Source organism: Daucus carota, chromosome 1 (genome assembly GCF_001625215.2).
Source record: "Daucus carota subsp. sativus chromosome 1, DH1 v3.0, whole genome shotgun sequence".
NCBI lineage: Eukaryota > Viridiplantae > Streptophyta > Magnoliopsida > Apiales > Apiaceae > Daucus > Daucus carota.
Window position 1 is genome coordinate 39,512,555 of NC_030381.2, and position 15,357 is coordinate 39,527,911.

The 15,357-nt window shown below is 32.7% G+C and overlaps 1 protein-coding gene across 1 annotated transcript; it reads left to right on the top strand.

The window, feature by feature from the left end:
• The first annotated feature begins 3,691 nt into the window (after window positions 1-3,691).
• Window positions 3,692-8,495, top strand: LOC108220566 (probable boron transporter 2). The gene is made up of 12 exons (XM_017394402.2): window positions 3,692-4,290; window positions 4,447-4,529; window positions 4,886-5,078; window positions 5,193-5,331; window positions 5,412-5,577; window positions 5,707-5,873; window positions 5,989-6,162; window positions 6,264-6,359; window positions 6,724-6,861; window positions 7,148-7,467; window positions 7,550-7,817; window positions 7,935-8,495. The coding sequence occupies exons 1-12, from the start codon at window positions 4,187-4,189 to the stop codon at window positions 8,232-8,234; spliced, it is 2,148 nt and encodes a 715-aa protein (XP_017249891.1). The 5' UTR covers window positions 3,692-4,186; the 3' UTR covers window positions 8,235-8,495.
• The last annotated feature ends 6,862 nt before the right edge of the window (window positions 8,496-15,357 follow it).

Genomic DNA, 15,357 nt, shown 5'->3' on the forward strand with positions numbered 1-15,357 from the left:
AAAAGCCATTAACATAATTAACTATGCAAGTTTATGTGATTTGTGCTACTTTATGTATTGAAAATGGATTCAAGTCACCGAAAGAAAAGGAAGACAAAACGAATGTGTAAAGCTCGGCTCCGAAGTCCGAATCACATCTCATATTGTCGCTTCTGAATCACAATAGCAAATTAGCGGAAATTAATAATTTTGAAATAAAAGGCTATTTGGGCTTCTGTCTTATAAATTAGAATCATAATCAATTTATTCATTTCTTTTGTGTAACGAATTTATAATTTGATATCTTACTTATAAGTTAGAAACTGGTTTTTTCTCAGCTGATTTCGTAAATTATAGCATGTATGCATCATACATGTGATAGAAAATATAATATGAGATAGGAAATATAGATGGAAAAGAAAAAGTAATACACTAATGAGAGCAATCTCTCTTAAGTGGAAAAAAAGCAAGGAGCCAGGTCAAAAATAGAGCTCCAAAAAATCTTTAGAGGCTCTTTAAAAAGTTATGAAAAAATCATATATTTTTTATAGAGTAAATGACAAAATGGTGGCCGTAGTTTTCCAAATTTTACAAGATGGTGGTTGAACTTTAAAAACTACATAATGGTGGCTGGAGTTTACTTCCGTCTTTTAAAAAGGTGGCCGCCGTGAACCTCCGTTAATTTTCATCCGTTAACTCCAAAAAATAAAAGAATAAACGACAAAGTGGTGGCTGTAGTTTTTCAAATTTTACAAAATGTTGGCTGGATTTCCACCATTTTGTCGTTTATTCTTTTATTTTTTGGAGTTAACGGAAGAAAATTAACGGAATTTCACGGCAGCCACTTTTTTAAAAGGCGGAAGTAAACTCCGGCCACCATTATGTAATTTTTAAAGTCCAGCCACCATCTTGTAAAATTCGAAAAACTACGGCCACCACTTTGTCATTTACTCTTTTTTATATTATATCTAGTAGTTAATTAGAATGCTCTTCGAGATGCTCTGAGTCGTTTGCTGATTCCCAAATTGCACAATATATCAAAAAAAATCGAAAAGAAAATTAATAGACTAATTTACGTTTGATTTAATTTAAAAAAAAATTATTTATTAATTATAAATAAAAGATGTTTATTGTAAAGAAGACTTAGGGACCGGTTATCTTATAAGATGATTCTGTATATTTTTGTGAAACAAAATCTCAAAAATAAAAAAAATAATATTTTCATCTACTGACATATAATTAAAAATTAACTTATAAATTTTGACACAAATAATATAAATAAATTATTTTTGATTATAAATCCGGTTTTCAGTCAAACTGCCCTAAAGAGAAGTTGATACTGAGTATATACCATGCCGCGACCTTTACTAGGTATAGCCATTGATGCTCTGTAGTTGTCTTCTTGTCCATGATACTGCTGCATACGTAAGGATTAGTTTATGGCATATTAAATACTGCTCAAGTCAACTAAATACAGTGAACGTGGGACGATACTTGCTCTCCCTTTTTATATTATTGTATGCATCTTTCGTATACATATTTTATTGTATTGTACTCCTGGGGTCACTTGTTTAGCATATCTAAGCTTTGTTTGGGTGGAATTAAAGCATGTCTCAGTTTTGTGCAGTTGATTTAAAGAAATTTCTCAGAAGATGCTTGAATTGAACCAATACCATTTACACGAACCGAAACGATCTTAAAAAACTGAGTTATGCATGTTGAAAATCTACCCGCGCATGACAATTTTATAAAAGTGCGTATTCCACAAAATAAAACTTTTAACAATAATTATTATTTATATTCTCTGTTATTATTATAATATTAAATTTAATATTTATTAGAAAAATGATAATATTCAAGATGTTTAGACGATGAGTAGGATTTTGACGGAGTAGAGTCTCCTAATATAACTTCATATTTATAATTTAGAACATCATGTAACTAAATTGTTGGTGATGATGCTCTTATTCCAATTTTTTTTTGAAAATTAGAATCTAAATTAATTATGTTTATGTCACATCGAAATATGATATATATGCAATACAAATTGACTGTTGAGAGGAAAAGAGGAATATAATAAATTTGGATATAAAATCAACTAACAAAATGAAAAAAATCAAATTAGAAACATAAAATATCATGTATTTCATGATATATTTTCAAAATTTATAATAAAAAGTTATATCTATTTTGTAATATATATTGTAATTGTGTGTAATGTCTATCCTGTCATTAGATTATTTAAGTTAGTTTCTAATTTAGATTTGCTTTCAATGATAAGGTTGATGTGAATATTAAGAGAAAAGCATGATAAATAAGAAATATATGGTGTGGGAAATAATAGAAAACTGAGACATTTTTTTTAAATATAATTTTTTTATAAGATTTCAGTATATTTTTTTTTAAATTTGTGGTTGATTTTGGTTGATCAGTTATAAATATGGTTGTAGTATGGTTCATCAGTTGCAAGAGTTGTAAACCGTATTTTTGATAATACTTTTTATAGGTTCATACTTTGAAAATTAATTTTTGTATTTTTTAAAAAAAGACCCACATGTAAATTATAATTAAATAAAATATGACACACAATATTTCTATATTCAGTTTTTCTCCCTTTATGATTTCCCATCGAGAAATTCAACCATAATATTGTTACTCGCTGAAGCCAACGTCTGAATTTGTTTGGAGTCGAAGCTGAGCACTCAACAGTTCGACACCATGCATATACGAACAAAAGATTCTGTAGAGCTTGAAGATACATCAGAAAATGTCAATAGAAACAACAATTATTATCTTTGACAATTGTAAAAAATTGTATTCAAATAATTCACTTTTAAATTGCTCTGTTGGACATGATTCGGCAACCCAAACAAACTCATAACAATACCCAATAATTGAATAGATTAAAATACGTTTTCTTCTTTTTTTAAAAAATAATATATAAAAATATGTATATAGTACAGAGAAACTAATAAAGAAAAAAGCCTGAGAAGTAAGAAAAGACTAAAAACAAATAGACGGGATCATAATTCATACAGTAGTTTTGTTAACTAAATTAGCACATTTAGAAATTCAAAGCCTAGCTGTCTTGAACTGTCTTGTTATCTTCCCCGTAAGATCCTCGGTCTCCTCGTTTCCTTTTGATTTATTTTCACTTAGAGACACATATATTAAAATTTTAAAATATATAATTTCATTATTTATTTTTTAGATTATTTCTATTTAAAAATTTAAAAATTATATTTTTATTTCGCAAGGAAATTTTAAAATGCGTGCCAAGAACTCTCCAGATGCGGGGGTGTTTGACCGAGCTTAAAAGCGACTTTTGGATTTATGAGTTAGAGCACCGTTTGTATAAAAAATCTACTTATGAAAAAACTAAGATTACTTGTTTCATGACTTCTGATTTTTTCCTAAACAATTAAATTGCTTCTCACTTTTAATTCGTTTCATTTTAACCTCAGCCAAATGACTCCCATTACTGGACTATAGGATATGTATATTACAGTTTGCTTGCACTTTTAACTGATCATTCACAACTTCACAGAACCCGCATTGTTTTCTACTCACTTCTGCGGTTATAGCCTTATAGCTAGACTAGTAAGGCCTTCTCTCTTGTCGGGTTCCATTCTCGTTCATCCTTCACTCAAAAATCTACAGTTCTCAACTCTTCTTACCGTCTATATATTTCCTTATTTCTTCTCTTCATTCTGCACACACACATTTTCTTGCAGTTGCATGTCAAAAGGTCTCACAGAGCTTTCCTCATTGTAATCTTGATCATCTAATCACATTTACCATCTTCAAATCTTCTCCAGTACCTTACAAAGATCATTGCATTATGTAAACTTGTCTTAATCTAAACAATCCTGGACATCTATTATATGTTCAAGCTAGTTCATTTCAGTTTGGTTGTTCTTGATAGTATCTTTCTCTTCACTTCTTAGAGCTTGCCTGTTTGGTTCTTAATATAATCTAAGGAGATTTTATATAAATACACAAATCATGTAGTTGTTTTCTTTGTGCTTTGATCCTGCATTCCTGTATATTCTTGTACAGCAGCTATCTATTTCTAAGCTGATTAGATTGGACCTTTCTTCCAAGGATTTAACCAGTGAAGGAGAAAGATGATATATAAGTAGCTAGGTTATATCACATTCTTTTGCTATACATAGGCTTAGAACAGAGATTTTAGAGATATAGATAGATGGAAGAGACATTTGTGCCGTTTCGCGGAATCAAGAATGACCTTCAAGGGAGATTGTTGTGTTACAAGCAGGATTGGACTAGTGGATTCAAGGCAGGTTTCAGGTAAATCTACCCCCTGAATCTCTCTTTTTTTTTTTTTATGCATTTACGATGTGATTTACAGATTTAGCTTAAAGATTTCAATAGTCTTGTGGAGTATAAGTTTAATTGAAAGATTGAGAATTGTTTGTTGTTTGACATGTTCTTGCTTGTTGATAGAATTTTGGCTCCCACCACATACATATTCTTCGCCTCAGCCATTCCGGTTATCTCATTCGGGGAGCAACTTGAAAGAAGCACAGGTATACAAAAATTAATGCGATCAGTATAGATTTAATGCTATTTGTTGTGCAAATAGACATCTATCTGTCTTTATGTGTGTTATCTTTTTCATTTGTTTAGTAGCATTTTACTAAAGGTTACACACTCCAATGCGCAAAAGGACTCAGTTATAGTATCGGAATTTGGGAGCATATATCAAGTCCTGAACATTTATGCGATCCATGAAAATGTTGGAACAACAGTTTTGAGTTTATTAGATTGGTAGATTTGAGATTTTGACTTGAGAAAGTAAAATAAAGAACATAGGGAGCAATTTAATAAACATCGACAGGGACTGATTAGTTTGATACATTCAATATATTAATTGATGTTGCAGATGGAGCATTGACAGCAGTTCAGACTTTGTCATCTACTGCGATATGTGGAATTATACATTCAGTCGTCGGAGGTCACCCGTTGCTTATATTAGGTGTTGCAGAGCCAACTGTGATAATGTACACCTTCTTGTATGACTTTTCTAAACAGAGGCCAGAGTTGGGCCATAAGCTGTTTCTTGCATGGACTGGATGGTGAGTTTTAATATTTCAGCTTTCGCCTTCCTGACCATTATATCGCAATCTGACATTCCAAATTATGTTGTCATATACTGATACTGATATTTGCTTGATTATCTAATTCTTCAGGGTATGCGTTTGGACAGCAGTCTTGCTGTTCTTCTTAGCTATCTTGGGAGCTTGTTCCATCATTAACAGGTTTACGCGTGTTGCTGGTGAATTATTTGGCTTGCTCATTGCAATGCTTTTCATGCAACAAGCTGTCAAAGTAAGTACATTTGCAATTTATTTCCATGTTCCTTACTTTTCTGGACCTTCACACCTTTATAATTTTTGTTTTCTCTCTAGGGAGTGATAGATGAGTTTCGTATTCCAAAGCGAGAGGATCCTACCTTGACTGAGTTTACCCCTTCGTGGAGGTTTTCAAATGGAATGTTTGCTCTGGTTCTGTCTTTTGGCCTTTTGCTCACTGCATTACGCAGTAGAAAAGCAAGGTCATGGCGTTATGGATCTGGTAAGCAACCGTGGAAGAGTTAATAAATGATTACCTCTTGCTCATCGATTGTTACATTATGAATCCCATAGCCTTTTGTTTGATTCTATATAGATCACTTTTCAACCATCATTTTTGGGTTTAATACAGGTTGGATCAGAAGTCTTATTGCAGACTATGGTGTGCCACTCATGGTTTTAGTTTGGACAGCTATTTCCTATATACCCAGTGGAAGTGTTCCAAAAGGGATCCCACGACGGCTTTTTAGCCCAAATCCGTGGTCCCCTGGTGCATATGACAACTGGACTGTGATCAAGGTAAGGTTATATCCTTACAGCTTAATATTGAGATTAATTCTCTTGTTACTAACGCAGCTGCAACTTAATATTAAATATTAAAATGCAACCTTTTTAAACTTGATTTAAATTTCAGGATATGCTAAATGTGCCCATTCTTTATATAATTGGAGCTTTTGTTCCTGCAACAATGATAGCAGTGCTTTACTATTTCGACCATAGTGTAGCATCTCAACTTGCTCAGCAGAAAGAATTTAATTTGAGGAAACCATCTGCTTATCATTACGACTTGCTTCTTTTGGGGTTCTTGGTAACTCATTCTTTTCACTATTATTTTTCCTCTGAGGGTCTGTGGTCCATCTTTAATCTATCATGCGATTCTATGCTAAAATTTCTCGATCTTTTTGGCAGACCCTGATGTGTGGTTTACTTGGAATCCCTCCTGCAAATGGTGTGATTCCCCAGTCCCCAATGCATACTAAGAGTCTGGCAACTCTCAAGCATCAGGTAATTTACCTTGTTATCACGTACTCCCTTCAAAACAAATTGTGAGCCTAATCTTTCCTTTATGTAAAGTGCTAGATCATAATTTATATTTTCTAATATATCACAGCACACATCAACAATAATGAACAATGTGCTGTCAATTGACATACTGAAGTAGTGAAGTCAAATGCTCTCTGTTTCTTTTTTGTTATTCGAAGTCAAATGCTCTTTTACTGGAATGGAGGGATTAATACTTTTTTCTTGAGTTGTCATGGATCTTTAGAACCTTAATTTAAACACCAACAGGAATATTATCGAAGGTGATAATTTCTTTAATAGTTTTTGCAAGAATGTTCCACTCATGCCCATAAATTCCGTTATGCAGCTGCTCCGAAACCGACTTGTTTCTACTGCACGTCAAAGCATGAAGAAGAATTCTAGCTTAGGACAACTGTATGGCAACATGCAGGAAGCTTATCATCAGATGCAGACCCCTTTGATATACCAACAATCGTCAGATATGGTAGGCTACAGCATTGTTATGTTTGATCTAAATAAATTTTGTTTTCCCTGGCTTTCCCTACACACCAGAAGAAACTCATAAAAACCATCTCCCTTGTGATACATGGGGAGAAAGCAATTCTATCAAAAAATTGAATAAGTCCCAACAGGCTTGCTTTGTGGTTGTAACTTGTAAGCGTTGTTTTTAAACACAGTGATTCGTAAACAAATTCTTAAAAAATATTTCCAGAAAAGATGGACTCCCGATTCGACTAACAGTAAACTATTATGCACACAACCTTTATCAGGGGCTAAAGGAACTAAAGGACTCAACTATCCAGCTAGCTTCAAGCATGGGGAACTTTGACGCCCCAGTTGATGAAACAGTTTTCGATGTTGAGAAGGAGATCGATGATCTCTTGCCTGTTGAGGTTAAAGAACAACGTCTGAGTAACCTACTACAAGCCACTTTGGTTGGAGGATGTGTTGCAGCCATGCCTTTTCTCAGAATGATTCCTACTTCTGTCCTTTGGGGATACTTTGCTTTTATGGCCATCGAAAGTCTACCTGGCAACCAGTTTTGGGAGAGGATATTACTTCTCTTCACTGCACCAAGCAGAAGATACAAGTAGCTACTTAAAAGCCTTTCGTCATTACTAATTCAGATCATTTTCTTTATAAAAAAAATTAATCATTGTATTTATGTGCAGAGTTCTAGAAGACTACCATGCTACCTTCGTGGAAACTGTGCCATTCAAGACCATCGCTACATTTACAGTGTTCCAAACAGCATACTTGCTCGTCTGTTTTGGGCTTACATGGGTTCCAATTGCAGGACTGTTGTTCCCTCTGATGATTATGCTTTTGGTTCCTGTAAGACAATATTTTCTCCCTAAATTTTTTAAAGGGGTACACTTGCAAGATTTAGATGCAGCAGAGTATGAAGAGGCACTAGCAATACCATTCAATCTTTCTTCAGTAAGACATCTGTGCCTTTAACTTTTAGTATGTGGAACAAAATTAAAATATTAAATCATGACATTCCTTCCAATGGTCTAGCTTTAACTAACTTCAGTGCTGTTTAATTTGTTTAAGATGGAAGGAGAACAAGGCACTAGAGCTTCTCCTGCGGAGGCTGGAGAACTATTGGATGGAATTGTAACCAGAAGTCGGGGAGAGATTAAACACATCCGTAGTCCTAAAATCACAAGCTCCACATCAACTCCATTCAATGATCCTAAAAACCTTCAGAGCCCGCACTTTCCACAGAAAGTCTACAGTCCTCGCATCAATGAGCTTAGGGGTCAGCCAAGTCCTCGCAGTTCTGGGAAAGGAGTATCTAGTCCAACTGGAGAAGTCAGGCCATCTACTCCGAGGAGGAGTCCTCTAAACTAGACTCCTTTAAAGAGTTATAAATATCCTTTCTTTTAACCTAAAATGAGGCACGGTGGAGATGGGCTATCGGCTTATCACCTTCCATGATTGCCACTGTTATTCTGATATGAATCCCTGTTGGTGTAATGTCTTCTTCTTTCTAGTCTTGTTTTGTAGCTACTGATATGCAAGCTTGTTTGTTTTATTTGTAACTATATAAATACTAGTAACAGCTTAGGCTGTTCTTTCTAATGAATAATACATGTTGAAAGATTTTGTGCTTTTGATTCTCTTTTATTTTGTGATGGAAGAACATTTCTAAATTTACAACTTTGAAGATAACCAGTTATTCACAGATGATTATACCCCCTACTAAATACCATAATGGATTTCATGAGAACCAGTCCATCTAAAATCTTAAGGTGTTAAAGAAAGGCCCCAAATGGATATTATGTTATATTTCAACACTCCACCTCACTCGAAATCCCATTTTTAGGGTTGAAGAGTGGATCACGGGCGCCCATGTTTTAGGCAATTAATGCCTTTGTGTCCATAGTGAGAATATTGGGGGTGACGGAGAGTTCCAAACCTGAGCTCTGATATCATATTGAGAATCAGTCCATCTAAAATCATAAGTTGTTAGAGAAAAGCCCAAATGGATCTTATGTTATATTTAAACACTTCACTTGAGCTATATAGCTTAACCGATGTAGACAATGACATCAACTATAAGTGCACAGAAAATGTTCAAGCCAATAGTAGTCATGTCTGTTGTAACAATGGCATTATACTGCTAATTGTCCGTCAAGTCGATGCACCATAATGAACTCGAGCTGTCAGATTTTCCAGACATTTCAACATATAAATTATATGTCTGCACAAGTTTACAACTAGTATCTCGCACTTGACACAGTGGTGAAGTGTATGCTTAATTGCTTACTATTTACTCTGATTAATCTAATCTTACTAAATCACGGATCCTCTCGGCGACTCAGTTCAATGGACGACTATAGATTTACGACCATTGTTCTTGTCGTCTCCTGGAAATTATTCTTCAAAATCAACACTCAGATTAATGTCACGTTTCAACAGTAAAACATTCATCTGCAAACAAAAACAAGCATACATTTCTTACCGGGAATAAATTTGTGCCCAAGATTCATGTATTGTTTGACATTCCTGATCAGACAACACCTCTTTTTGGATCTGTTATCATACCAGAATGAGAAAAAGCAGAGGCCACAGATAAAAGACACATTTCAATCTCCAGACATTCTGAATTGTCGTGTATGATCATTGATCATGAGGCCTAAATTTATAGCAATTGACTTGGCCTTGAGTGGGGACTGGGCTCTGCAGAGCTCCCTCCCAATGATTTGAGCATCTTAAATCCCATTAATCATTCTCAAACATCACTAAACACATTAATTTTCACCTGAATGGCTGAATCTTTTTAACAATTTTAAGAATATCAACTGTTACAGATTAAGAGCTAATACTATACTTTCATGCGAATATGCAATGCATGTACAAATGTCATCAATAATTAAACACACTCATGTATCCGTTTTGTCCTCGAGAAGGACAAAAATACATATCACTCGTCGTCAAGTAAAAAAAAATACAAAAGAGAGATACTATTGAACCAAGAGATCGGTGGTATTTTAGCAGTTCTGCTATCAGCAATCAAGATTTGACATGCTAGTTGACTAAATAAATTCTGATATGGCTTCTTATTCTGATTGAGCCCTATATTCAGAGACCTTTGTCTTGCTCTCCTTTCCTATTCGGGTTCAGACAAATCGACAATTATACTTTTCAGGACTCACGTTTATGGAAAAGAGAGCTGCGACAAACAATAGAATGGACTATGGAGCCTGCTAAATTTGTTTTAGCTAAACTGTACAACTTCAATTATTCTCCAGCATAGTTTCACTGCTCTAAACAATTATCGGAAGAAGTGATTTACGTTAAGTTGGATAATTGGAGTTTCATGTGGACATTCAGTTCTTTTTTATAATTCAAATGACTGATTTCACAAAAATGGTCAAGATCTCACAAAATCAAAAAGAATGCTCAGAATAACAGGATTCGGAAAAATATCTCCAAATACCGGTTATCAACAAATATAATTAGGCCAACACCCTGATTTCAAGCTACAAACCATAAATTACATGAAAAATTTAGGTGGGCGAACCTTGCACCACAAAGTTAACAAATAATGAATCTTTATTAAATATTAGGGTTTGAAACTGATTCTCAATTTTTACGCTTTCAAATTACTACGATTACAAATTATGAATTTTTATCAAATAATATAATTTGAAATTGGTTCTCAATTTTTCGGCTTTCGGGCTACTGCAAAATTAACAATTAGCGAATCTTTAGAAATTACAAATGTACAAAAAAAAAAAAAAAAGCACTCCAACACTCTCCTAGTGGTTACTTAAATCACTCAAACACCTAAATATAAAGCGGAAGTACTTTTTAGAAATTACAAATGTTAGCTTTTCTCTCAGAGGTTCTACTTCCTTCCCAAACATTTTAATCACTTATAAGTCTTAATTTCTAAATTTTATTTCACCTTTTTACTTTAATCAAAAAGTATGTATTTTAGAGTTGTACTAATGACATATCTATATTGCTACGGGTTCTAAACTCGAGAAATCTCTCGACGATCACTTTCACAGAGGCAAACGTTATTTTGTCTTGAGAATTTTGGTAATACTTGCTATTGCAACTCTGTTTTTCAGGTATCTCTTCGTTTTTTTGTTTGTTACTTTCATTTTCTGATTTATTTTGAGTGGAATTGCGAAAAGGTTTGAATTTAATCTTGTTTGTTTGTGGGTATTTGATTGATTGTTTGTTTAATCTTTGTGTTTTGTTTGGTTTTTGGCAGTGACGGCGGTTTCGGGACGGGATCGGTTTCAGAAAGGAAAACGCTAATTGTGCCTTAATTGAGGGCGTTAATTGTGCCTCCTAATTGATGGCGCAAATTGTGCCTCTTGGGCGCAAATTGTGCCTCTTTATTGAGGGCGTTAATTGTGCCTTATTTAAGGGCGTTAATTGTGTCTTAATTAAGGACATTAATATTTTATTATTATGCTTTAATTAAGAGCTTAATTGTCTCAATTATGAATTATCATGATTGTGGGAATATTTTGATATAATCTGTTAAATATTTCGACTTATATTATTCTTGTTTCTCTTGTTTTATTTTCAGGATTCTTGGAAGAAGACCGGTTTTTCTTTTCGGACATTAAAGTTTTATTGTCTAAATTTCCTTGGTGCATGTCAGACGGTTAGATAATAAGTTTTCTTAAATGATAGAATTATCACGGTAAATTGCCGATTCTCGTTGAGATTTATTCTCATTTTCAAAAAAAAAATAATTTAATTTCACCCAAGGTCCCAATATATTTAAAAGTATATGTATATTAAGTATTAACAAATGATCAGGGCTCTCAACAATTTTGCAGCGTTAACATGTTAATCGAGGCTGTAGCAGTGGAGATTCTACTTTTGGTAACGGTCCAACGGACCCTTTAAACTTTTACTCCCTCCGTCGCTATTTAGTTGTCCAAAAAAATATTTGTCCTTAAATAATTGTCACATTTAGAATTTCAAAACATTTTTTACCACATTTTTCCTAAATTACCCCTAGATTCCTAAATTTCAATATTTGACTTTACAATAACTCCCACTAATTTGTGCATTTATTAGCAAAGGTGTAAACAAATTTTATAATTTAATACTTTATGATATATGTGTGTTTTGCAAAGTGGACAACTAAAAAAGAACGGAGGGAATACTATATTATGTCCATTATGGGACGGGATGGTGTTGTATGTATAGACCAGTAAAATAGAGCTTCACAATGTGGGCTTAACCCAAATTTTTGTGTAGATGATCACAACTATAGTTTGTATTATAGTCGGGCTGCATGCCCAGTATATTGTTATTTTAGTGTTAACAGACTTTGAATTATTTGTCAGCCCAAAGCAAAATATAGGATGCCTGAAGCCTGGAACACACAATTCAGTTCAGACTTTCGGACTATCTCGCATGTAAAATTAGAATAAAAATATTAAAATATTAAATATTATACTCCCTCCGTCCTGGGTAATTATAAAAAATGTATAAAATTAGATGAAAAGTGGGTAAAGCAGTGATATCGATTTGAGATAGTGGCGGAAAGTAGTGTATGTAATAGTGTTTATATTATTATAAAATGGAGATAGTGGAAGGAAGTAGCGGGTGTGGTAGTGTTTTATATTAGGGAAAATAGATTTTTTTGCCACCCAACTTATTATTTGTTTAGAAACCTACCACTGAACTATAATTTTTTTCTTTTTTGTCACTAATGTTAGGTTCGGACTTTTTTTTGTCACTAACGTTAGGTTCGGATTTGATTATTAACACTATGTTATTTTTTTTGGTATTATTAAAATATGGTGTTAGTCTGCAATATAATGGCGATCTGATATGTGTTTATATCTTAGTGTCCTAGGTAGTTTACCTTGGAGGACGAGAGTTGGACACGCATTTTGAGACTCCAAAAAATTTTAAAAATTATTTTATTTTATTTTTTTTGTATAAAATTTAATGTTGGTTTTTTTTTCCTTAAAAAAACGTTGGATTTTTTTTTGTCACTAACGTTATGTTTTGATTGGATTATTAACAATATGTTATTTTTTAAGCATTATAAAAACATAGTGGTAGTCTGCAATATTATGGTGATATGATATGTGTCTGTAACATTATATACAGTCATCTATATGTCCTTTAGCTAGTTTACCTTGAAGTATGAGAGTTTAACAGGCATTTTAAGAAACTAAAAAAATTTAGTTTTATGAATTATTTTAAGACTTCACAAATATATAGTATCACTTGACTTTATAGTTATTTACCACTACTTGTCACGTATTTTAAGGTTCCCACTTTTTATAAATATAGTTTCATAAGTTAATTTTGAGATTTCCTTTCTGAGTAAAAAAATCCGTACTCTCGTCCTCTAAGATAAACTACCTAGGACACATCCTCTAAGATAAACTACCTAGGACACATATGGAGTACTACATATAAAGATATAGACACAGATCACTATTATATTGCAGACTACCGAAAAATAAATTTTCGAAAAATATCGTTTAGATGGTCAGAAATTTAAATAAAGGTCTGATTTTAATTAAATATAATAAAATTTCCCAAAATACCCCTTCAAAAATTAACGGTAACGGCAGAAGATAACGGAAAGGGTGCAAAGTGTCTACGGGTTAAAAGTAAGGGGCTGCATAGTGTTTATTCCAAAATTATTAGGTGCAATGTGCAACATGCTGAAATCAAAAGGGTGCCAAATGCAATTAACTCTAAAAAGAATAACACAGTGTTAATAATCAAATCCGAACCTAACGTTAGTGACAAAAAAAAATCCGAACCTAACATTAGTGACAAAAAAAAAATAAATTATAGTTCAGTGGTAGGTTTCTAAACAAATAATAAGTTGGGTGGCAAAAAAATCTATTTTCCCTTTATATTATTAAAAGTTATTATTTTTGAAATGTATAGAAATGATGGGACATCCAAAAAGAAAACTGTATATAAATGAATGGGACAGATGGAGTATAATTTTAAATCATCGGCCGGGGACAGGATTATTTAAAACTTAATTTTTACATATTTATGAAAAGTATATTGATGCAATTATGTATATAAATTACTTAAAAACATATTTTAATTAGAAAACGTATATAATTATATATAAATGTATCCGGAGAAAATGAGATATGAAAATATATAAAATGATAATATAAATATTACAAGTAAATCACACATTTTATAATATTAGTATATTAAAATTTTCAAACACAAGCAACTTACTTCTTAGCCTGGTACATGAATTTACTAGAAGTGAATGATTTCAAATTCTTACTTCCAGCCTGGTACATGAATTTACCTAAGTGAATGAATTTACCGTTTTGAGTTCAGTGACCAAATTGATACATTAAGCCCAGTTCAGTGATTAATTTGATAATTAACCCGTTTTGTTTTCAATCAAAATAAACTAATTGCAACAAATGTCTTTGACTAGAGATATTGCTGGAAAAACCTCAAAATCGTAATATATATACATTATATTAAATTAAATTAAATTAAAATATTAAAATTTTTGAACCATCACTCGCGATTTTACATACTATGAAAGGACATTACGAGATGCTCAAAAGATGGTAGGTGTTCACTCAAGAATAGACAGGTTGGTGCCTCTTGTTTCGTTGTAAAGCATACCATGTCCACCACTCACGGCACTTAAAGACAGCCGTTCCCTCCTTAAATTATTACATATCTTTTGAAATAAATATCCAACCAAATTTTATGGACTAAATATTTACAGTACATCCAATTTGGGAATAATTTTGACTTCTCTAACATTTTTCAATAATAATGAAATTTTAAATGACTAATTTTGTGCACTATCTTTATATATATTACTATTACTATAAATTAATAAACTGGGTGGTTGTGAATTACTCTGATTTCTTAAAAATAAATTATAAAATTATATTTTACAAGAACATAAAATGGATAAGTATTATTTTTCATGCCATTTTCCGCGATAAACACTTTATACTATTTATAGAAAAACAGAGTGGTGGAATTCCACACGAAACTTCAACGAGGAAGATGAGCATTTTATCTGCAGACAAAAGTCATTACCACACCAGAGCAACTAAACCACGACCACCCAAGACAGGTGGTGTTTAATAACGATGACTTGTCTTCGGGTCGTCCTCTGCGCTCAACTATTGCACCTACTGTGTTCCGATGTTTACAAACAACTTAATCAACAAAATGTTACTCCCTCCGTCCCATTTTAACTGCTTTTGATTTTTTTACACGTATTTTAAGATGTTAAAAAAATCATATCTAAACATAGTTATTCTTTATAAAATTTATATCAAATTAAAATTTGGAATCTAAACTTTTATTTGATATAAGAATTGAACTTTTTTATTGAGTGTAGCTATTGTTTTTTTACGCCTCAATATACGTGTTAAAAAGTCAAAAATCAGTTAAAATGGGACAGAGGGAGTAGATTTTTTCGTACGCATAGGGGTGATCGAAAAATATTTTTCAATGAATA

What these genes read in the sequence shown, in the direction of transcription:
- LOC108220566 (XM_017394402.2), top strand. Translation starts at nt 4,187, where the DNA reads ATGGAAGAGACATTTGTGCCGTTTCGCGGAATCAAGAATGACCTTCAA. An exon ending in GGATTCAAGGCAGGTTTCAG is followed by an intron (nt 4,291 to 4,446) that starts GTAAATCTACCC and finishes GCTTGTTGATAG; the next exon opens with AATTTTGGCTCCCACCACAT. An exon ending in GCACCAAGCAGAAGATACAA is followed by an intron (nt 7,468 to 7,549) that starts GTAGCTACTTAA and finishes ATTTATGTGCAG; the next exon opens with AGTTCTAGAAGACTACCATG.